This window comes from Phycodurus eques, chromosome 6 (genome assembly GCF_024500275.1).
Source record: "Phycodurus eques isolate BA_2022a chromosome 6, UOR_Pequ_1.1, whole genome shotgun sequence".
Lineage (NCBI taxonomy): Eukaryota > Metazoa > Chordata > Actinopteri > Syngnathiformes > Syngnathidae > Phycodurus > Phycodurus eques.
Window position 1 is genome coordinate 11,900,932 of NC_084530.1, and position 24,273 is coordinate 11,925,204.

Here is a 24,273-nt window from a genome sequence, read left to right on the forward strand (position 1 = left end):
GCTGAGGAAAAAGTGGAGCGAGGAGGTATCCAGTATTTTGACAGCTGTTTGCTAGTGTATTAGTAAGTTATGCAAAAAAAAAAAAAACTACAGAAAACCATTTGTATGAAACTTTGTGGAGAGAGGAAATGGGTGCCCAGCAATAACCCTTCCAATTGCAGTTCAAAACCGAATGACGATGCAGATAGAGAAAATTGTTCCCTTTATTTTTTTGCCCTTTGTGAAATGAAATCCACCCCCTCGCCCGAAAATGCAAATGGCAGCATCCCGTCCGTGCAATTCAACATCTCATAAGATTCTTTGTGAACCAGAAGGTAGCCTGCTCAATACAGACAAGCACAAATATGGCACTCCTGTGACTTACATCATTTTCCATGTATCACACGTAATTGAGTCAGGCTTGTTGTTTATAATGCTTATGTAGTGTTTGAATGCTAAGATAATTGGTTGCTATCATCCACTGGCTCATTTTTGTCAAAGTGTACACTGCTGATTGCAGAAACTCAACACAATGTGCTTGGACACACACACACAAATATAGTGGTCCACAATATATTTTTGTTATAGTTTTTTTAACTAGTCCAAGCATGGCTGAGGTCTGTTTTGCAATGGCGCTCTTATTACAAAACATAATGGAAGAATACCAAGTAAAAATCATTTTTCGAAGACAGTCTCTCGACACATTTACACACAGAAATTCCATGACTGTCGTGTTTTTACTGAATTAGATGTGACAAGTTTATTCTTCAAATATGTATTTGTACAATCACACAATTTCAAATGCATGGCACTGGACACAATATTTTATGTCAATTTCAGTTGCTGTAATATGAATGTATGCACATGAATAACATTTCTTTACAAACTCAACATTACTCCAAGTGTACAATCCAATAAGATTGATATTGGAATTACTGTATATGTGTTGTATACTTGTTCATGTGAAGAAATCCTTGGCAGCGCCTCGGAAGGCAAACTGATCAGCCCTATGGAAATCAACAGTCTGTAGCGTTTAAAAGGATTTTTGGCACACATCACAACAATGCGTGCCTGCGTTCAGCATACATTGTTACATTGTTGTCCTTGACAAATAAATTGGTCACGCTGTGTCTCCACCAAGTACGTGACCCAGCCCTCAGTGAAAGAGTCCTTGAGCAGGGCCCAGGTCCCATTCCATTTGTCACCTCTATCTAAACATTGAGCAGAAGGGGTGCAGTTGCCGCCTCATTAGAACGAGCTGCATACTGCGTTCATGTTTTTCTAGCACAAGTGTCTTCTGTGGTGTCAAATGTACTGCTCCAGCTGCTGGCAGAAAGCAAGTAATGATCCTTTCTCACGAAGCGGCTGATGACACGAACCAGGACCTTTCTGTACTGGTGCCGCAATAGACAGTAGACAAATGGATCGCTAGAAGCCTTAGCGTAGCACAGACATTTGGTTGTGATGCCCCAGTACTGCGGGATGTGCACAGAGGGCAACAACTCCACTAACCTGCAACAGGACAAGGGATTTGTATTGTTTTGTAATTTGCATTGCATACAATGTTCCTGCATCTATTTCTAATATTTTACTTATCTCATGTAGCTAGAGTAAAATAAGATAACCAAAATATTACAGAGGCTCTTCAGTATTATGCAGTCGTTAGGGAAAATAGATAAACATGGTCACACATGACGGTGGCAATCAAAAAGTAGCACTGTTGAATCTTTTGATTATTTCTGATACAGCAATAGCTGTAGCTAGAGTGTGCGTCTGTACCTAATCTTGGGGTCGGGGAATGTATATACAGTATTTAAAAAAATGCAGTTTCAATTTACATAACGTGAATGTAGCCTAAGTTACATTAGCCCAAAGTGAACTATATTGCTGTAAAACATGAAAGCATAGTGTTGTAACCAATGACATGATTTGAAAGAAAAGAAACAGTATTCTCTCTCCCGATGGTATATTGTGTGGTACTGCAAAGCTATGGTATGTTTATTTTAATGTAAATATCATACAGTATGGTACCAGACTGTACAAAGGTTTAGGGTTGTCATTAGATTTATTGTTTTAACAATGTAAAATACCATCAATCCCCATACAAGCCTAGCCAAATTTTAAGTGAAAGTAACCTTGTATTGGAGGTGGAAAGGACACAAAACAGGCATTAGGAAGGTTGGCTGAACAAAAATGGAGAAATAAATAATATAAAATAGAAAGCTGCCATTTTCATTGCGCTTCCCTTAGAATTGTAAGACAACACAGTTTTCTGCACCAATCTAAAGTATCCTGGTATAATTTCTACCATTCTAATCAACTGTACATTAACAGCATTGAAAGAGCTGTGTGGCCATATGTAATGTATATATGTTTTTTTTCTTTTTTTCTTTTCCAGTTTCTTGTGCCATATCCAGTTAAAGGATCCCTTTTCAAGTCATAAAAGGATACGTTATGCTCAGGGTAAGTATTCATAGATCGATACACTTACGGTACTTAGTATGGAGTCAAATGTACCTCAGAATCATTCCAGAGTCTAGATATTATAATGTTAACTCTTGCACACAATTGAAGAAACGCAAATCTAAGGGGAAAAAAGAATAAAAATAAATATAAAACCGAACCGGAATGGAACCTGATTTCATTTCATTGCTAATACCTGTATTTTTTTTTTTTTTTTTTTTTTAATATGTCAAACTGACTGTTGCAAAAAATGATTACTAAAAAAAAAAATAAAAAAAAAATAGTGTGGCCAAAGACCCTTGCATAGTGTTGTTTATAATCCATCAATTTTCTATACAGCTTGTCCTCATTAGGGATTTGGGTAAGTGCGGGCAAACTAATACAAAGCTGCTAATTACCTTGTTATGACATACGGTGAAAAGCAGAAGATGAACGAGCCAATGAAGATGCAAATTTTCTTCGTGGCCCGCTGTCTCCTCTTCTTCTGTTCTGACAAACACCTTTCTTTCACACTGACAAAGGCAAAGAAAGAGAGATTTATACACATTTGTTGTCACAGTGATGATTTAGTCTGAATTTGCCTGACACAAGAACAGACAAGCAATTAGACTTCACCATGTGCCCAAATGTACGCTCGGACTGTACCTGGGGTGAATGTCGACCAACAGCAGCAGAGTCTGCACTGTGATGACGTCTATCCTCTTGCAGTGGGACTTGGCCACTCTCAAAACTTTGAGGTAGGAGAAGCAGAGCACGGCCAGGCTGAAAGCAAAGCTGCTGCAATGGAGCAGCACGGTGAAGGTGACGTAGGCGGCAAGCTGCGACCTTCCCTCCGTGGCCAGGTGAACGGTGCATGAGGCGTACGTGTGGCTGTAGCCTCCCCAGTCCATGAGCAGCTGAGTCAGAGAGAAGGTGAGGGACTGAAGGCAGGAGTAGACCACCATCAGGATAGCATCCCGGAGGCGCATCTTGCTGGAATAGCTCAGAGGAAACATGACAGCGATCCACCTGTCCAGGCTTAGAGCCGCCATGCTCAGCATGCTGTTGGTGGTGAGGAAGGTCTCCGCAAAGCTGACCATTTGGCAGAACAAGTTCCCAAAGGGTTCTCCGCTTTTGGCCACCCCGAAAAAGGTGGTAGGCATGTTGATGAAAGCGAGGAGGATGTTGGAGAAAGACAGGTTCAGGACAAAGATTCCCGGGACATGGGACCTCAACTCTGAGCTCTGAGTGAAACACAGTAGCACTGACATGTTGGTCACCAAGGAGACAACAGCCATCACCACTATTGACACTTCCAGGAGGAACTCGGGGATGGTCATCGTTCGAGACTCCACTTCGGCAGCTCTTGTGGCTACAGATGCTGTAGAACAAAGTCCTACATGTTCCAGCTTCCCGTCAGCTGAGACAGATTGCCACACAAAGTGCACATGTAGAGAGCTGTCCAGTGCTGAAACACCAAAACTGATCCCTTCTGGCTTGAGCTGCCTCAGCTACTGTACATCCAAAGAGTGTTTTCACCAATTGTGGACTAACTGCAGGAAATACCAGAGGAGAAGTGTTTGGACGGTGGCTTGCTCTCTCTCTCTTTCTATCTCGTGGCTCTCAAACATGCGCACTAGCTGGCACCTCCTCTCACGCTGGAGATGCCGTGCGCCCTGCACGTGCAGCCGCTTCCTGGCTCATGTGACGCTTGAACAATATTCATGCAAGCAGGACTTAATATGGGCTTGTCAGGGAGTTTGCACACTCATTTGGGCTGTTTTCTACCCAGAAATTAGTTGACACTCCGAGGAATCCAACAAGAAGCTTTACAATGTAAAGACCCACAAGTTATGCATATAGAGCTGTATAAAAACATCTGATCTGCTTTTACAAAGATAATGATTTTCAGGTATGACTAACATAGTCTGTGGGATATGAATTTGCTAAGATGTTTATTATTAACAACGACTCGACATGCCCTTCATCAGACTGAGCGTTGTTTCTACTTTATCCCTGTCAATTACCAAAATAAGGCAATCAAAATATAAGAAGCGATGCAGTGCAATGAAAATTACAAACACAATATTAAACGGATTGTCACATTAATACCTCTCTGACAGTCTCAAAGAAGTGAGCTATCATATTTTTGATAAAGCTTTTGTCTTGGATCTTATTAGCCCATGCAGGGGTACCTAATGTTGTGGCCGATGACTGTATGTGTGTGTTAATGGCAGATAATTATTAACAACCTTCAATTAAACCAAACATGAAAACGCGACCACAATTTAAGTGTGACCACCATGACAGATCGAGTTCAGGAAACAGTCGGTGAAATGTGGAGACTCGCTCGTCTCCATGGCAACACAGAATCTCTAGTGGGCTCACAACTCTTTGAACTTCATCCCCTTCATCTCTGATTTGTGCTGAACTAACCGCATGTCAGTGTGTGTTCCAAACGACTGAATATCTACCTCACACGTCAATCTGAGCTCGTTCTTTTGGCATTCCAGAGAATGTTTGATTTAGCCAAGAAGTGTGCTGTGTATGGCTGAGCTTATTGTGCATCACTTCAAGCATGCAAGTGTGAGCGTGCTTGTGCACGTGACTGCTTGGGCAGGTTATTCCTTGTGGTACAGTATAGTACACATGGTACATGTTTGTTGGTGGGCATAAAAAGCCTTACCAAGCACATTCCCAGATGTTGTAGTGAAGGGGGAACCCTTGGTCACTATAGGTGCCATTTATATTCAATCATTAACAGGCTGCTAAGAGTTTGAGTCTTGCCCTTTTATTTTTGTCAGCCACTATCGTCAAGTAAGTGCTACTAGCTATTGTCCTTGTGCATGTCAACTTCATGATTGTAGGAAAAACTCCCTTTGTTGCTAAAAAGAAAACTACAAGGGGTAAATGAGGGAATGGCAAGAAATACCCGCACCCCCTCCCCAACGCCCCCTCCGTGGGAAGGAACCATCTCTGTGGTCACATGCTTCCTCTGGGTTCTCAGAGACCAGGATGCAGTTATGCAAGCCACACAAAGCTGATGGCACAAGCACTTAAGAAGCGCTATTAGGACAGCGAGGAGTCCTCCCAACAAACTTCCCATGACTGTATGACTAGGCATATGCTGAGTACGCTGGGCCATTACATAACACCGCAATTCCCACAGTCGCCACCACAATATGGAACTCGTGCATCACATTTGTTCATTGCCTGAGAAGGATTTCATGGTGTCCACCTGCCCTGCACGCAAGCTAGTCTCAGCCCGCCGCAGGTGACGTGTCCTTCACCCATAGGTGCGTGCTTGGCACTTGAGTCACCCTGATGTGTCTGTTCAATGTAGAATGAGAGCCAAGAATAAAGTGGTGTGAAGCTGTGATTTTCATGTGGGGGGGCGGGGGAAATTGATCAAACACTAATAGCCTTAGATGTGCTGGGTGTGTAAGCAGATCTCAGCTGAGCAAATGCTGTGCACATGAACCACAACTCACACAGACACTCACATGCGCAGATACACATAGACGCACCCGTTTTCAGCCACGTTTACTTTCACTCGAGCTCGCCCGTCGTGCCTCACTCTCCCTCGCTACATCCCTCCCAGTCACGTGCTGACAGTGGAGGACTCTGCCTGTGGATGGCTGTGTGATGCTAATTTAAGATGAAAATAACAATAACATGTACTGTATAATGCTCTATGTTTGCTTCTGGTGTTGACAAATGGACTAATATATATATATATATATATATATATATATATATTATCCATCTAAAGCAGGGGTGTTCAAAGTTTGGCCCACGAGCCAGTTACAGGTCATTTTTTTAGAGGCCCGCATATACTAGAAATACTATTTGACAGGGCCTGCAATGTTGTTGTTTTTATTTATTTTTTTTAATGGGGAAGGGACTTGGAAAGTGTGGGTACGGAAATACAGTAAGGATGGGGCACCCACAGCCGCGTGGGTGCAACGCCCCTGACAACTACTACTACAACAAATAATAATTTAATTGTATATAGAGTACTTTATTTGCAAAGATGGTTGAGTTCCAGAAGCTAATATGGTTTGCCCCGCTTTCTACTCTGTGTCAAAGTCCGATTTGTGAACATATTTCATTCATCCATCCATTTTCTTCCGCCTATCCGAGGTCAGTTCGTGGGGGCAGTAGCTTTAGCAGGGCAGCCCGGACTTCCCTCTCCCCAGCCACCCCCTCCAGCTCCTCCGAAGGCATCCTGAGGCGCTCCCAGGCAAGCCGAGAGACGTAGTCTCTCCAGCGTGTCCTGGGTCGTCCCCGGGGTCTCCTCTCAGCGGGATGTGCCCGGAACACCTCACCAAGGAGGTGTCCAGGAGGCATCCTAATCAGATGCCCGAGCCACCTCATCTGGCTCCTCTCAATGTGGAGGAGCAGCGGAGCTACTCTGAGCCCCTCCCAGATGACCAAGCTTCTCACCCTATCTCTAAGGGAGAGCCCCGACACCCTGTGGAGGAAACTAATTTCAGAAGGGATCTTGTTCTTTCAGTCACGACGCACAGCTCGTGACCATAGGTGAGGGTAGGAATGTAGATCGACCGGTAAATCGAGAGCTTCGCCTTTAGGCTTAGCTCCTTCTTCACCACAACGGACCGATACAAAGTCCGCATCACTGCAGACGTTGCACCGATCCGCCTGTCGATCTCCCGTTCCATTCTTCCCTCACTCGCGAACAAGACCACAAGATATTTGAACTCCTCCACTTGGGGCAGGATCTCATCCCCGACCCGGAGAGGGCACTCCACCCTTTTCCGACCGAGGACCATGGTCTCAGATTTGGAAGTGCTGATTTTCATCCCAGCCGCTTCAGATTCAGCTACGAACCGCTCCAGTGTGAGTTGGAGATCACGGCTTGATGAAGCCAACAGAACCACATTGTCTGCAAAAAGCAGAGATGCAATACTGAGGCCACCAAACCGGACCCTGTCTACGCCTAGAAATTTTGTCCATAAAAGTTATGAACAGAACAGAATCGGTGACAAAGGGCAGCCTTAGCGGAGTCCAACCCTCACCAGAAAGGAGTCCAACTTACTGCCGGCAAACTTTGACACTGGTCGTACAGGGACCGAACAGCCCGTATCAGGGGGTCCAGCACCCCATACTCCCGAAGCATCCCCCACAGAACTCCTCGAGGGACACGGTCGAATGCCTTCTCCAAGTCCACGAAATGCTTACAATTTTGTCGTTGTGTGTTGACAGATCTGTGTCTTCCAGCATTAGATGAGCTTTAAAGCGATTAGCCAAACGTATTTGAAACTCGTCGCTTCTTTCTTGAATTACATTTAATTTGATAAACTTGCTCTTTAGAAGTTTCTTTCGTTCAAGTTGGCAGTTGATTTGCACTTTGACCCGAACCAATCTGTGGTCACTTCCAATGTAAAATTTGTTTAAGGTGGTGCAATCCGTAAATAACCCCTAAACCCATAAATGCCCAACGCGTTGTCGTCGCTTTGTGGCTTAACTGTAGGTAAAACTACGGGACTAAATTTGGGCAATCTGCCAACACGCATTGGGCCAGCGTGGAAGATTAGGGCCTATTCCTTCTTCATGGCAGAGCAATAAATATATATTTACAGTGGGTACGGAAAGTATTCAGACACCTGAAATTTTTCACTCTTTGTTATATTGCAATAAATCATTTAAGTTCCTTTTTTTTCCTCATTAATGTACACACAGCACCCCATATTGACAGAAAAAAATTTGAATTGTCGGAATTTTGAAAACTGAACTATCACACAGCCATCAGTATTCAGACCCTTTGCTCAGTATTTAGTCGAAGCACCCTTTTGAGCTAATACAGTCATGAGTCTTTTTGGGAATGATGCAAAAAGTTTTTCACACCTGGATTTGGGAATCCTCTGCCATTCCTCCATGCAGATCCTCTCCAGTTCTGTCAGGTTGCATGGTGAATGTTGGTGGACAGCCATTTTCAGGTCTCTCCAGAGATGCTCAATTGGGTTTAAGTCAGGGCTCTGGCTGCGCCATTAAAGAACAGTCACAGAGTTGTTCTGAAGCCACTCCTTCATTATTTTAGCTGTGTGCTTAGGGTTATTCTCTTGTTGGAAGGCAAACCTTCGGCCCAGTCTGAGGTCCTGAACGCTCTGGAGAAGGTTTTCGTCCAGGATATCCCTGTACTTGGCCGCATCCATCTTTCCTTCGATTGCAACCAGTTGTCCTGTCTCTACAGCTGAAAAACACCCCCACAGCATGATGCTACCACCACCATGCTTCACTGTTGGGACTGTATTGGACAGGTGATGAGCAGTGCCTGGTTTTCTCCACACATACCGCTTAGAATTAAGGCCAAAAAGTTCTATCTTGAACTCACCGGACCAGAGAATCTTATTTATCACCATCTTGGAGTCTTTCAGGTCTTTTTCAGCAAACTCCATGTGGGCTTTTTCATGTGTCTTGCACTGAGGAGAGGCTTCCGTCGGGCCACTCTGCCATAAAGCCCCGCCTGGTGGAGGGCTGTATAGATGGTTGACTTTCTAGAACTTTTCTCCCATCTCCCGACTGCATCTCTGGAGCTTAGCCACAGCGATCTTTGGGTTCTGCTTTACCTCTCTCACCAAGGCTCTTCTTCCCTGATTGCTCAGTTTGGCCGGACGGCCAGCTCTAGGAAGGGTTCTGGTCATCCCAAATGTCTTCCATTTCAGAATTATGGAGTGTTCTTAGGAACCTTAAGTGCAGCAAAAATCTTTTGAAACTTTGGCCAGATCTGTGCCTTGCCATAATTCTGTCTCTGAGCTCTTCAGGCAGTTCCTTTGACCCCATGATTCTCATTTTCTCTGACATGCACTGTGAGCTGAAAGGTCTTATATAGACAGGTGTGTGGTTTTTCTAATCAAGTCCAATAAGTATAATCAAACACAGCTGGACTCTAATGAAGGTGTAGAACCATCTCAAGGGTGATCAGAAGAAATGGACAGCACCCGAGTTAAATATATGAGTGTCACAGCAAAGGGTCTGAATACTTATGGCTGTGTTATATTTCAGTTTTTCTTTTTTAATAAATCTACAAAACATTCAACAAAACCGTTTTTTTTTTCTGTCAATATGGGGTGCTGTGTGTACATTAATGAGGACAGAAATGAACTTCAATGATTTGAGCAAATGGCTGCAATATAACAAAGAGTGAAAAATTTAAGGAGATCGGAATACTTTCCGTACCCACTGTGTGTGTATGTATATAAATATGTAGCGTATATGGGGTTAAATAAAAATTTTATTAATTTGGAAAAAGATACGAAGGAAGGTAAACGCCTGCGTTCACTTCCGGGATAGTTAAAATCAAACTAATTTGTCTCAAAGAGGCACTACGTCACTTTTTATGTCTAAAATTTAGGGAAAGTGACGAGAAAGCTTTTTATCAGTCTCATAATCTGAAGGTTGTTACATTTTATGAAATTTTGAGTCCTAGAAAACAGAGGTTCATTGTTAAACTCAACCCACACAAAACACTACAAAGGAGTGGAAGTTTATAGAATCTTTAATGACATCTACAAGGGATCTAGAGGGAAACACGAAAAGGGGTCTAACTAAAGAAAGAAAATAACACTAATAATGGTAAAAATAAGAAAAATAGGCGTACGAAAAGGGAAATAGAACATCGTGTGTTGGACTAAAGTTGAAAACGCAAGCGTTTACTGTGTCCAGTCCAGAAAAGAGAGACAGAGAGAGAGAAGACAAAGTTGGGATTTTGTGTGAAGCTAGTAATTTCCTCAAAATTATTAGGCACTAATATTATACAGTCTGGCAAACACTGGTGTGTTACTCACGAACGTAGATCAGCTGGTAGATGGGGTGTTCTGTCTCAGTCGTCTTGGGAAACACGGAGACAGGTTTGGTTGAATGAGAAAAAGGATGCAGATAAATGAAACAAAAACAAGAGACGGAAGAAGAAAACATTTTGTTCATCACGTCTAATTGGGAGAATATGACCTGCTTTCCGCAAGCAAGTTCAGAGAACTCACGTTTGGCTGGGAGCGTATCTGGTACCTCAGCAGCAACTGTTCTGGAGGCTTAGCAGGGGCGATCCACGGAGGCTAGGGAGCCGGATGTCCATCCCCAAGGCCCATGGTTACCGAGCCATGTGCCCGAACAAAGAAGGGAGGTGTGGCCGAGGCCACCCTGTGGCTGGCAAGATTAACCAGCCAAGACACAAAGAGAGAGAAAACAAAAGGGAGCGCCTGGCAGGGTGAGTCAGGGGTTAAATACCCCAGGGGCGTGTCGAAGAGGACCGAGGACCAGACAAGACCACACCCATCAGCTTGAAACTAGTCTACAATTTTGACCCATAAAATGGGTTTAAAATCATATATTAATATAAAATACCCCCAATGTTGTACTCTTTACTCACAGGACAAGCATATAGAGTGACTGTTTAAACTTTAGTCTTGGCAAATCAACTGCTTATGGTTCAAATCACCTTTCATGCTTCTTGGAGTAAAATCAAGACAAACAGTTCTCAAAATCTCACAGCTGCGCTTGTTAAGTTGACACACTGACACAGACATCAAGGCATACATTTGGAATAATTCGGCAGAGTTTGTAAAATATCAAAACAGACATTTTTCTTTGGTTGAACATCAAATACAAGTTCGGCTTTGCAGTTCCTCTCAACGCCAGCGGGTGTCGCCTTGTCCCAGCTTGGTCTCCCGGAGAGAGGATCCAACCTTTCGGGTGCTGTCAGCTCTAACGAAGAAAGGACTCTTTGATGACTGTAAACCAAGATTTCGAGGGGATCTGCTAATTAATGTAGGGTCCAGTAGGCATCTTCTAGTAGCTGTTTCACAGCAGGGCCGCTTGGAAGTATGCAGTTTATCAAGCTGTGGGGGAGTCACTGTGACACCTCAGTTTGCGGGGAGCATGTCTGCTACAATATATATAAATATTTGGCGGCACAGTGGATGACTGGTTAGCACATCTGGGTTCAACTCCGGCCGCCCGTGTTGAGTTTGCATGTTCTCCCCGTGCCTGCGTGGGTTTTTTCCGGGTTTTATCCGAACATTCCATAAGTATTTAAGTACAAGTTACAATGACCTATCCACTCCCAGGAGTTTCTAGATGCTAAACTGAGGCCCACACAGCCAAGAATACGACAATACTACAATGATTATTTAAGTCTGTCAGCACTTACACGACTAGTTAGGAAGTAAAGGTAATGGTAATATGTTATTTTACCCATAGTGCTTCAGTTTTCTTTCATACAAAGACAAGTGAAAAACAAGTGGAATGACACACACCAAACTTGCTGAAACAGTGAGGCAGACCACTGATAAAGAATTCAAGTTTAAAGGCTGTTTCCTCCTAGCAAGCTAGTTTAGTTAGGTGTGTTTTGTTTCCCCAGCAATCACCCCTCACCCCACTTTTTTGGGTTAAGATAACAATTTGTTTTTGGGTCTGTCTGCCAAATATTTTCTCAAGTCATCTGTGCATCTGTTTCTTGTCTGAGCTTTCTGGAAAATGTGTCTTAGAGGTCTAACAAGTAGTAGTGCTACTATAATGAAAAAATACAGTCAGACAAAGAATATAATATACTTCTAGTCTGTGGATAAAAAGACACAAAAATGCAGAAACACTAGTTAGAGACCAGCATGCAGTATGAAGCTATTATTGTCTTTTTTCAAACATTTATATCACCACACAGGCACCAGGCAGCAGAGATGAAACATGGTTACCAACACATTGCAACACCCACACACCATATAATGAACTTAATCAACACTTACAACAATATTATGCAAATGCATGCACAAAGCCCACGCAGAGGTCACATGATTAAAATGTCACTGAATTATTTAAAATCCTACAAATTGCTTGAAAGAGGAGGAGTTTAGGAAAGAGCTGATTGGGTTTTGAAAGAGAGAAATAGCAGTATGGAGAACGAGAAAGAGAGAGATAAGAGGAATAGAAAAAATGAGTCAGCGGTCTGCCAGAAAGGAGTTGAGAAACCTCGCAGGATTTAGTCATTGCTGGAGCTCTGACAAAAGAATTTCTGGCCTCACTTTACTCTGTGTGTGCATGCGTGTGTGTATGGGGGGGGGGGTTGTCTCTTCATACCTGCGTGCATGTGCGCGCGCGTGTGTGTCTTTGTCATTTTGAGGCCACCCCGCTTTGAGGAATTAGTTTTAAACCAAAGTATAGAACTGGCTTATCACGATGTGGAAAAAAAATGGTTTAGCTCAAAGAAAAATGAAACAAAACATACTACAGTATTTGTCGGTGTAACCTGAGAATTTGAAGTAGGTAACACTAATTTTTGTCATGTCTGCCTTACAGTTTTCAGGGTTTAGGTGTACGTATGAATGACTATTTTCCTATACTGTATATCACCTGTGACTGGCTGGCGACCAGTACAATATCAATACTTTTGTTATTTAACAATGTTTTATGGCGTCTTTTTGGTTTATCTGAGAGAAATAGAGTATATACATTTAAGCAGCAGCTCAGCCCGTCCCCAGCAGACTGCCGCCTACCTGGCCTGTACTCTCAGAACAGTAATGTGTCAGATTCGAAGGCTGAAGATTACGTCCAGTCAAGGGCGGATACACATTGAAATAAATGACTTTAAACTAACTGTAACGTTACCAAAATGCAAAGTTTATTAATTTATCTTACCAATGTCAACGTCACTCCTTCCGTCCAAGTCCGCAATGAATGTGCAAGTCACAATCAATTAAAGAAAATCCTTTGGTCAAAATGAAATATTTAAGTTCAGTGCTAAAATGTTAATTTAAATTACAGTAAGGTAAAACACCAAAAATACATTTAAATCTCAAACTAACATTGTTCAACAATTAAAAAATAAATACATTGAGTGACAGCATTGTTACTGTTTTCAGTGTACAGCTTGTCACTGAGTGTGCATTAAGCACATCTATCATGCTTCCAAACGTGGAGAGAAAGTGTAGATTAGAGAGCACTAGACATATGGGCTCACTTAGACTTTTCCAAGACTAATTGAGCAGTCATGGAACCACATTTTAAAGAGCTGGTGCCTTTGTCTGCATTACACCGTGAGCGAGAGGCAATAGTGTGTGCGTGTGTGTGCGTGCGTGTGTGCGCGTGTGTGCATGTGTGTATGCATGACTCACTCACTAAGGCAGATGGAAATACTTAGGGCTTGTACTACTTACTGTACTGCTGCAGCTTTGCCTGAATTCTGTCATTCCCTCATGTCAGATGGCTCAGGATGTAAACTTCAAGATGTTTCATCCCATAATTGTCTCCCTGACTAACATGTTTTGCTGAAAATGCCATGTGTCTTCTAAAGGGGCATAAAGATAATGTTTACTAGCATCAATTAAGCTACTGGTCGTGGTCAAAAGGGGGAATTATGAAAACACTGTGCTATAAATGGATGTCATTCTGACACTGTCCATGACAACAAACAAAATCGTCCATTTGCTATACAGCTAGTCCTCATTAGGGTCATGGACCCACTGGCGGGAAACATCCTGGATTGGTCGCCAATAACCCTCACACAATGGACAATTTACAGTCTTCAATTAACCTAGTACGCATGTTTCAGGAATGTGGGAGGAAGCTGGAGTATGAGAGAAAACCCACGCAGGCACGGGGAGAACATGCAAACTCCACACAGGCGGGGCCGGGGATTGAACCCGGGTCCTCAGAACTGTGAGGCTGACGCTCTAACCAGTCGTCCACCGTGCCGCCTCTTAAATTATTATTATTAAAATTATTAATCATTAAAATAGTGATTAAGAAAAAAGGTCAGAAATCATTCTGAAAATGGTGATTTATTTGAGATGCTAAAGGGAAATTAGATTGTGAAATTAAAATGTTTATTTTTATTTCTGTAAAAAGGGGCAGAAAACATTTATTCTTCCCTCTGCTCCTTTTCATTTCAATGTTGTGTTCTATGTAAAAAAATGTTTGTTTATTTTTTTCTAATATTTAATGAATTAAAAATGAGAAATAAATCATTTTTAAAAACCTAGAATGTCTCAACTGTGAGAATAATAAACAAACAATGCACACTTATTTGACTGGCACTCACCTTTGAGTTGTCTGTCTGTCTGTCTATCTACCTATTCTTGGTATGGTGAAGCATTCTGAGTTCCTTTCACTAGAGCTCAGGGGCTAATACTTTGGACATTTGCAACTTTCTGGGAACAGTTGGGAGATGACCCATTCCTGTTCCAACATGACTGTGCATGAGTGTACAAATCAAGGTTCATAAAGACATGGATGAGAGAGTTTGATGTGGATGAATTTGAAAGGCCTGCACAACACTGACCACAACCCTATAGAAAACGTTTGGATTAATTACAGCGGAGATTGAGAGCCAGGCCTTCTCATCCAGCATCAGTGTGTAACCTCACAAATATGCTCTTGGAAAAATGGTCATAAATTCCCATGAACTCAATCCTAAACCTTCTTGAAAGCCTTCCTATATGAGTTAAAGGTAATACACAGGTAATACAACAATACTCACGGGCATATATTCTTCTCAATTTGTGAAAAACTTGTTTAATTAAAGTACCACCCGAGTGACAAGGCATTGTACCCCTAAAGGAGTTACGTGTTTGTCTGAGAGTCTACAGCACATAATGAGACAATGAGTGAAAGTGAAATAGGGACTTATTACAATGCATTATAACATAATTCTCCGCAGGAATTTGACAGTTGTGTGCAGACACACTGCTTGTGAATGTGATTCTTTCCTGGAGTCAGATTTATGGTACAACCCCCCCCCCACCCCAAAAAAAACAAAAAACGCTAACCTTTGACCTCCTACATCAGAAAGAGATTTGCACGTTCAATACGCCACCTATTGGCTACTTTGGGAATTGCACTGTACAACACTTTTATCCAAGAGTGTACGAGTGCAATTTCGAGTCCATATTCTTATTAATTCCGCTGACGTGGATGGCTAACATTAGCTAAAACTCTTTCCTGTGACTTGCTGTTGTTATTTATTCAGCTAACTTAGCCACCTAACATTAGCTAATGTCTACATTTACTGATACACTTGCATACGGCGTCCCCGTGACTAGTCCATATTATCTGAAAACTCCAATCTCGCCGCGTGAGCTGAGAAGTATGGAGGTGACTCCACACTGCACGCGCAGCCGTCATTGCCTTTTTTTGGACCTAAGCCTTTACAGTACTTAATTTGATCTCTAGATGGCGGTGCATTCATAGATCAGAGCCAACTTCCCTTAGATTAAAGACACAGAAAGTTTATTCTACACCTTTTTTTAAAAACCCTAATTTAGCTATATGACAGTCACAGTATTAGAAAACACCTCTTAGTTTGACAGTTCAGTCCTGCATCACTGAAAACTACAACCACAACAATAAACTTCTCTGACAGTGGTAAACAAATCCTCTATGTAAAGACAACTTTTAAAAATACTCTTAAATGCATATCTCTTATGCATATCGTAATGCATACTCTTGAATGCATAACATTAGATTGTGCAGCTGTACCTAATGATGTGGCCAGTTGAAGGATTTACATGTCCACTGTCAAGTTATGTAGGTAAAACATTTTAATTGTGGATCTCAAGAGGAGTTTTGTCTCTTGAAGGATAAACACGTGTCTGTCACCTTTGTGTGATCTGCTGCGCCACTATTATTGTGTGGCTTTTGCCATACCAATCCACAACCAAACGCTCACACAAAGGACTTCGAAGCACACACACATTGCAGCACAGCCTTCGGGGAGACGTATAACATGGAGGCTCCAACTGGGCAATGTGGTAGCAATTTGTCCAGCCTGAGACTCAAGAGATGTTTTCACACCCTTCTCCATCCCCATTCTTTAACACACTTATGCGCCCCAGACTGGAAATGTGTCACGAAATCGGACAACAGAGATGAACATAACAGAAACTTCATGAACTATGTACTATTTATCCTACTCATTTAAAAATAGATATAGATAACATTTGAAATATTTGTATTTTATTATAAAAAAAAAATGTAACTGACGTTTTGTCTTCAAGGAAAGTAATAAGATGACCAGTGTCAGTGGTGGGGCAGCGCCCTAGCGCCCATTATTGAAAAGCCACAACTGCCACAAACCGTTTCTGGTGGTGACAACATTGACGCGAAAAAAAGGTCAAATTGTTGTTCAGATCAACTTCACGTACGATAATCAAGTTATGCCATTTTCCAGAGACTGCGTATGGGTAAATTTTATTTGCTATTTGTCTCTATGCCAGATTGACATTGTTTCACTGACAAAGTATTTTAGAGATGGGATGAGCTAAACAAAAGAGACAACTTCATAATTTTTACAGGTGGAGTGTGGCTGTGGTTTTTACAAAGGTGTCATTTCCATGTGCAGGGGTGTCAAACTCATTTTTGTTTCGGGCCACATCATAGTTATGACTGCCCTCGGAGGGCCGCTACGACTGTGAACCCAAATAAACAAATGATTACCACCTATAATTACATACAATATACACAACACATTCATGAATAACCAGTTTTGAAATCAGAAGCCTATAAAAATGTTTTTCCACTATTAGGTTGGTTGGTAACAGAAAAATGTTTCCAAATATCTCAATGTTATTACACCTGAACACAATTAGCAATTTTGATTTGCTTTCGCAGGCCACATAAAATGATGTGGCGGGCCGGATCTGGCCCCCGGGCCGGGCCACCAGTTTGACACCAGTGATGTAGCGTATACATTATCCATTGGAACATGTATTTATTCAAAAACAAAGGGTACGGAGCAAAAATGACATACAGTACATTTCAATCATACAGTAGGGGCTGCATGCACTCCACTTAACAAGCGCTCATGGGTGTCCTCTGTGTTTTGTACTGCTCGACTATTCAACTTCACAATAACAACCCCTTCCTGTATTCCTCATATCCCAAAAGACTGAAACTGGATTATGTACAAGACACTTCTACAAATACATCTGAGTTCATCCCTTTTCAATATCTACCCATGCATTTTCCATAGCACTTGCTCTCATTAGGGTTGGGGGTTATCTGGAGCGTATCCGCGATGATTTGGGGCAAAAGGCGGGGTACACCCTGGACTGGTCGCCAGTCGTAGGGCACATATAGAAAAATAACCATTCACATTCACACCTCTGAACAATTCAAGAGTCTTCAATTAACATAGCATGCATGTTTTTCAAAATGTGGGAAGGAGTACCTGTAGAAAACCCACACAGAAGATTTTAACCTATTACCCTCGACTGTGAGGTAGATGTGCTGTTTATTATACCGCCATTTTGGCACCAAAAAATGTGACGGGCCGGACGTAGTTGAATCTACATTTGTTGCAATAATCCTTGCACAGAAAGGTTCATTCCATCATGTGCGTGTGTCTTTGCTTTGGTCTCTGCATGTGTGTGTGAACATACTTTTCTGATTGCGTATGTATGACCAAAACACATCTGCTGACGTCAGGCAAATCTGGCTTGTGACATTTCCCTGCTGCTGCTAGACTAAGGAAAACAAACATACAGTACACCCTGCAAAGTCCACTACTAGAAAATACATATAATATCCTGTTCTTGTTAAGTGTTGCCATGAAATGTCAAAGTTAAAAAAACTACATATACAGTGTAGTCCAATATGGCATTATGTGGGTATCTTCACATTTAGGTAATTGTGAGCATTCTAATGCCCAATAAACATCTCTTCCCTCCAAGAACCCCTGAGAACACAATACAATAATTAGTAAATGTCTGAGGACTAAATAGACATAGAAGTTTAAGTCTTGTGGCGCTCACCCGCTTCTGCATGTGCCACCTGTCAACCCATTTGGAGGAATGGTGGTATCTGTTACAAAGGAGATGATGATACTGATACAATGTATTGACTCCTTTATTAGGAACTAATTCAACTCTTCTTAGGTAATACATTTCTTACCTTTGCTCTGGTCCGGATTTGACTCCAATACATAGGAATATTTAGACTGACTCTGCGAGTCCGAGGGTATAGCAAAGGAGATGCCTGCTGTCACTTTCAAAGTATTTATACCTATCACCTCACCATCCTGAAACAAATACAAATATGTATGATATAGCGACACAGATAGTCTTAGTTCCTAGTGCTTTACCCACTGGAATATATTACCTGGTAGAATTAGAAACAGTAGTTCCATCAAGGCATTTAACAAGTATCTCAAGAAACATATGCACAATCGATAAAGATATCATCTGTTATTTTGTGTCAAAAGCACTCCACGCCTCACAAATGGTTTGTTCCACCCAATCCCTCATGCTATTTGCACAGAGCAATACATTGCCTTCCAGTGGTATTGAGTCGTGGTGTAAGTCAGGGCTTAAAACAGGATATGTGCAATTTTTCTTAACTCCTACTACCGCTCGAACTAACTACTAACACAATATAATCACGACCATTCCTGATTTGTGCTGCATTTAACCTTAGCTCACTGTTTATGTCATTGGTTGGAGTTATTTTTTTCTGTTTTTTCTTACTTACTTTTCTTACTTTCTGAAAAAGATAAAGACTGCATAACTTGGAAAAAAACAACAACTTTGATTTAATGAAATGGGTTAATTTAGTGACCCTAGTGAGGATAAGCGGTACAGAAAATGGATGGATGGATTAATTTAGTATATCATGAAAGTTTAACCTGAAAGTTTTTATTTTATTTAAACCATGTTTGATTGTTGGAACAAACATTAGCAATGTTAACCTAAATGTTAGCTCTTGCAAACTCAGCTTAGTTTAGTTTAAAAGCGCGCACAGCAGGGAGGTTCAGTGATCATACACATTCACACACACTCATAGAAGCGTCACACAAGGCAAAAGCGCTTACCTTTGTTATTTTACGTGTTATGGCATCTTTCTAGTTTATTTGAGAGAAATATTAACATTTAGTAGTAGGCAATACTGTCTACTTACTCTGCCTGCACTCGCCGGACAATCGTGCTTCGGATTCCAGGGCTGAATATTAAGTCCAGTTAAGGATATACACATATTTAAAAACATAAATGACTTCAAACTAACTGTAACATTACCAAAATGCAAAGTTTATTAATTTCTCTTACCAATGTCAACGTCGCTCCTTCTGTCCAAGTCCACAGTGTGCAAATCACATACAATTAAATTAAATCCTTTGGTCAAAATGAAATATTTCAGTTCGGTGACAAACTGTAAATTTAAATTACAGTGAAGAAAAACAAAATATATTGAAATCAAAAACTAAAGTTTTTCAACGATTTAAAAAATAATAATAATAATAATTAAACCTGACAGCTTTGTTATACTTTTTTTCAGTGTAGCTAGGAAACACAGCTGGTCAGAGACAGCACCACTGTCCTCTGTTTGAATCGAGAAGAGAGAAGCTCGCTGTTGTGTCACGTGCATGTGTTAATATTAAAACCCAGGTGCTACTGTATGGGGTAGTTTAGTCCAGAAAAAATATGCATACTGTTAATTTGTCTGTAGAGGTATTGCTGTGTAATGAGTAATGAGTTGTCTTCCCCCAGAAATGTATAGGGTACAGTAAATCTACAGTAGGTGCTGTACTGTATACTACTTGTCGGAAAGAAGGGAAAACAGCACCATCTGTTGGATCTGGTCACCCCTTGGTCTGAGAGTCTGAAATACCAATTGTTGTATTTATGCTGACAACCGGGTATCTCCTTCTGCACACACCAGTAAGTTACCAACTCTTTAACAACTGCAACTGCTGCAGAATGCTTTAGCCACACATTACTTTGTAAGCTATTTACAGTATGTTGAGCCTGCATGACTGATGTTCTTAACTTTGTCATGTTGCAACCTTCCACACTTGAGGGAGGAAAATTCAAGACTATGTTAGCTTTTTGACTTGGTATTAATATCATTAATTATCCCTCTATTTTCTATACAAATTTGAACACAAACTCATAAACTACAGTTTATACACTGTAAATATGGTTCCATCCCTCCAACCACTTTCAATACCACTTGTCCTCATTAAAGTTGCGGAGAACCGTGAAGCATACGTAGAAACCAGTACTTCACAGTGCTGCTGATTTTTATCCAGATCTCAGTTTTAGTCTGAGGGGTTTTATTACATCTTTGAACCATGATTGATTGATTGACTGATTCATTGTTTCATTGATTGAAGTAATACTGCAGCAGAACTAGAGCACCCTGGCCCTTACAAAAAAATCTGTAAAAATACTGCACCATACAACTATATACTGTATAAATCTTAACTGCTGATAGTGTTTTTTTTTACATAAAGTTAAATATGTAATAATAATCATTTGTATTTACAGTACTGTATATCATGGTTTCTCAAATGGCCCATACAATACTCACCAAGTTAACAAGGGGCCCTCCAGAATTTCCATACTTGTCACATAAGTTGACAAAAGGGAGAAACAGCCACAGTAATTATTCAGGCATGGGTGCAAGCAATCACAATGATGATTGTGTATGTGCGTGCACTAACATTAATTATCCCATCAGTCTGGATGTAGTCGAAGTTAGAGTCATGGATGCCCAGCTCCTTGCCGTCTCTCTGTGCTGTGCTGACGATGCCAGTGGTGACTGTGTTCTGCAGGGCGAAGGGGCTACCAATAGCCACCACAAACTCTCCTGGTCTGAGATCATCTGAACGGCCCAGAGCCAGGACAGGCAGCTTCTTCCGCTCACATATAAAGACACTTTGAGCAAACACTGAAAGGCAAAGAGGAAGAATGACACATGATAAATGGCAAAAAGAATTGGTGGGAGGGAAGCTTCCAAAGATGAAGTATGTGAGGTATGGGTGTGAGAATACACACATCAGTGTCACAGTGCGTCTGTTTATGGACATATTACTGTTACCTTTCTGAAGGTCTGGCAAACCACTTTCAGAACCTGGCAGTATGAAGCTTGTTATACCAACAGTCACAAACCACTGGGCCATGGACCAGTACTGGTCCGTGAGCCGTATAGTATCGGGCCAGACAGAGAGACTGAACAAAAAGTATGATTATTTATCAGAGTCTGAAAGAAGATTGATTCTGAAAATCAGATGCATCCACCTGTGGATAGTCTGTACTGTACCCTGTATACATTGTCATCATTGTCGCTCTTCTCGGTCACGTTATATGGTAGAAAAGGTAAGCCCACAAACTAGTAAACAGGAGTACAAAACAAACTTCAGAAAAACTAACAAATAAAAATAATAATAATAATGAGACAGAGCCTTTGACTTCTAAGAAAAAGAAAGCTGCATTTAAGAGAAAATAGCAGCAATCCTACACTTAAAATACAGATGATTCTCACGCACCAAGCCTCTACATAATATGTGGCATAAATGAGGCAATGAAAACTTACAATTTTTGTCTTTAAAATTACAGAGTAAAATGGACTAAAAGTACCACACTTCTCTGACCACAGCATCATACACGCTACCGTCATGGAGCTGAACATGCAACTGGAGCCGCCCCATCACCACAGCACTGGTGGTTATCACGTGAGCGTTGGTTATGATCAAGCCGGATGGTGTCACAATGAAACCGGAGCCACTGGAAAGATGCATGTGATGTCCAAAGAGAGGATGTTTGGAGAAAGAATGATGAAAGGAAAGGGGTAATAATGGAAAATGTATCCAATCGGAGATGTATTTCTGCATATTCTTACATAACTGTATGTCTCACACTTGACTTGCTTAATATTGACTAATGACTGATTAGACTGTTGAGTATGTTTGTGATTGAGGGATAGTTCTTGTTTGATTAAATCAGATGATGACAAAGTCAAACAGGGCGATCTTCCTGGGCTGGGAGAAGACAATGGTAGTCAGAGCATAGTCCACGTTTAGTGAAAATAATGGGGTTTGATTTACAAATGTATGAAAGAGAAGCTCAGCGAAGTACAACTGTGTGAGTTGTTTTTGCTGTATGTTTGTTCGCTCCAGTCTTCACACAGATCTTCACTAGATCTCTGGAACTGTGCGAAGTACAATCCGGTTTCAAACGCTCCACCATCATTCCAGTCCCCAAGAAACCTACAATCTCGGGTCTAAATGACAACAGGCCTGTCACCTTGACATCTGTGGTCATGAAGTCCTTTGAATATCTCGTGCTGGACCACCTCAAGAGCGTCACAGGTCCCCTGCTGGACCCCCTGCAGTTTGCCTTCATCCTAGAACACCTCGACTGTGCAGGGACCCACGCGAGGATCCTGTTCGTGGACTTCATCTCAGCGTTCAGCACCATCATCCCTGAACTCCTTTCCTCCCAAGCTTCTCCAGCTCAGCGTCTCGCCTGCCATATGTCAGTGGATTTACAGCTTCCTGACGGGCAGGACACAGCAGGTGAGGCTGGGAGAGACCACCTCATCCACACGCAGCATCAGCACTGGGGCGCCCCAAGGTTGTGTCCTCTCTCCGCTGCTCTTCTCTCTCTACACGAACGACTGCACATCAACGCACCCGGCTGTCAAACTACTGAAGTTTGCAGATGACACCACTGTCATCGGCCTGGTGACGAGTCTGCATATCGACAGGCACGGCCTGCCACAGGAGCTGCTGAGGCAGTCCTACACAGCGGTCATCGAATCTGTCCTGTGTTCTTCCATCATAGTCTGGTTTGGTGCTGCTACAAAAAAGGACAAGCTCCGACTGCAACGGACAATCAAAACTGCTGAAAAGATTGTCGGTTCCCCCCTACCCATCCTTGAGGACTTGCACGCTGCCAGAACTAAGACAAGAGCGTGCAAAATCCTCTCTGACCCTCCACATCCCGGTCAACGGCTCTTCCTGCTCCTTCCCTCAGGTAGGCGCTACCGATCAATGCAAACTAGAACTAGCAGATATTCCAACAGCTTCTTCCCTCTTGCAATCAACTTCTTAAACACCTAACCTACAATTCCATTACAACATGCTGGCAATTTTTTGACTTGAGTTTGTTGTCACATTTCTGTTGGGCCAATTATATATTACTTGTGCACTCACTGTAGTAGTCTCGCCACGCTGCACTATTTGCATGTCTGATGTTGACCAATACTGGCCACTCATCCCAGAGTAGCATCCGCCCCATTTGTACACTGACTGAGGAGTATCTGCAACATTTGCACAATCAACATTGTCCCAGATTATCGCACTACTAGTCACTTTAAACTGCATACATTCCTTGAAGTCTCTGCGCCCTTTGCACAATTGTCAAAAAAAAAAGTGTACCGGCATTACCAGATAACTAGCGACCTTTCATTGCTCAGTGACTGTTTTTGTCAACGTCTTTATGTCTCAAAGGTGTTCTCTGTCAATTGATTGCCTGTTGTCGTACTAGAGCGTCTCCAACTACCGGAGACAACTTCATTGTGTGTTTTTTGGACATACTTGACAAATAAAGATGATTCTGATTCTGAATAGGGATGTGCCACCGTTTGTGCTTCGGTGCACGTTGTGCAGGCTACGAATATAGAGCCCTAGGTGTTCTCAATGAACCCCATTCTTGCTTAATGTTTTACATATGGTAGTTTTGCCAACAGAGATGTTGGCATGTGCTAGTGATATCTGTAAATCCAGTTGAGCTGGATTTTAGGCTTCTTTTTCACCTCATTCAGTATTCTACACTGTGCTCTTGCAATCATCTTTAGAGGATGGCCACCCTTTGGAAGAAAAGCAACACTGCTGAACTTTCCCAGTGTATAGACAATTTGTCTAACTGTGGTCTGATTAACATCAAGACTTTTAGAGATACTTTTGAAACCTTTTCCAGTTTAATACAAGAACTCTTAATAGTAGGTCTCCTGAGAGCTCTTTTGAAAGAGGCATGGTACAGATCTGGCAATGCTTTTTGACAGGAGACAATTTTAATCTGGTGTGTGTTCTTTAGTAGACAGAACAGCTTTAAGCCACACCTCCAA

The 24,273-nt window shown here is 41.9% G+C and overlaps 2 protein-coding genes across 3 annotated transcripts; both read right to left on the reverse strand.

The window, feature by feature from the left end:
• Window positions 1–743: 743 nt before the first annotated feature.
• gpr78a (G protein-coupled receptor 78a) lies at window positions 744–4,099 on the reverse strand. Its single transcript, XM_061680034.1, has 3 exons — window positions 3,088–4,099; window positions 2,841–2,954; window positions 744–1,491 (listed from the first exon to the last, which is right to left on the reverse strand). The coding sequence occupies exons 1-3, from the start codon at window positions 3,759–3,761 to the stop codon at window positions 1,251–1,253; spliced, it is 1,029 nt and encodes a 342-aa protein (XP_061536018.1). The 5' UTR covers window positions 3,762–4,099; the 3' UTR covers window positions 744–1,250.
• A 13,093-nt stretch (window positions 4,100–17,192) lies between these two features.
• On the reverse strand, window positions 17,193–21,776 carry LOC133403877 (serine protease HTRA3-like). Of its 2 annotated transcripts, XM_061679247.1 has the most exons (5): window positions 20,867–21,776; window positions 20,734–20,766; window positions 18,322–18,448; window positions 18,183–18,231; window positions 17,193–18,106 (listed from the first exon to the last, which is right to left on the reverse strand). In XM_061679247.1, the coding sequence occupies exons 1-5, from the start codon at window positions 21,323–21,325 to the stop codon at window positions 18,070–18,072; spliced, it is 705 nt and encodes a 234-aa protein (XP_061535231.1). In that variant the 5' UTR covers window positions 21,326–21,776; the 3' UTR covers window positions 17,193–18,069. The 2 variants fall into 2 exon arrangements, with proteins under 2 accessions (XP_061535231.1, XP_061535232.1); XM_061679248.1 differs by lacking the exon at window positions 20,734–20,766.
• Window positions 21,777–24,273: the final 2,497 nt, after the last annotated feature.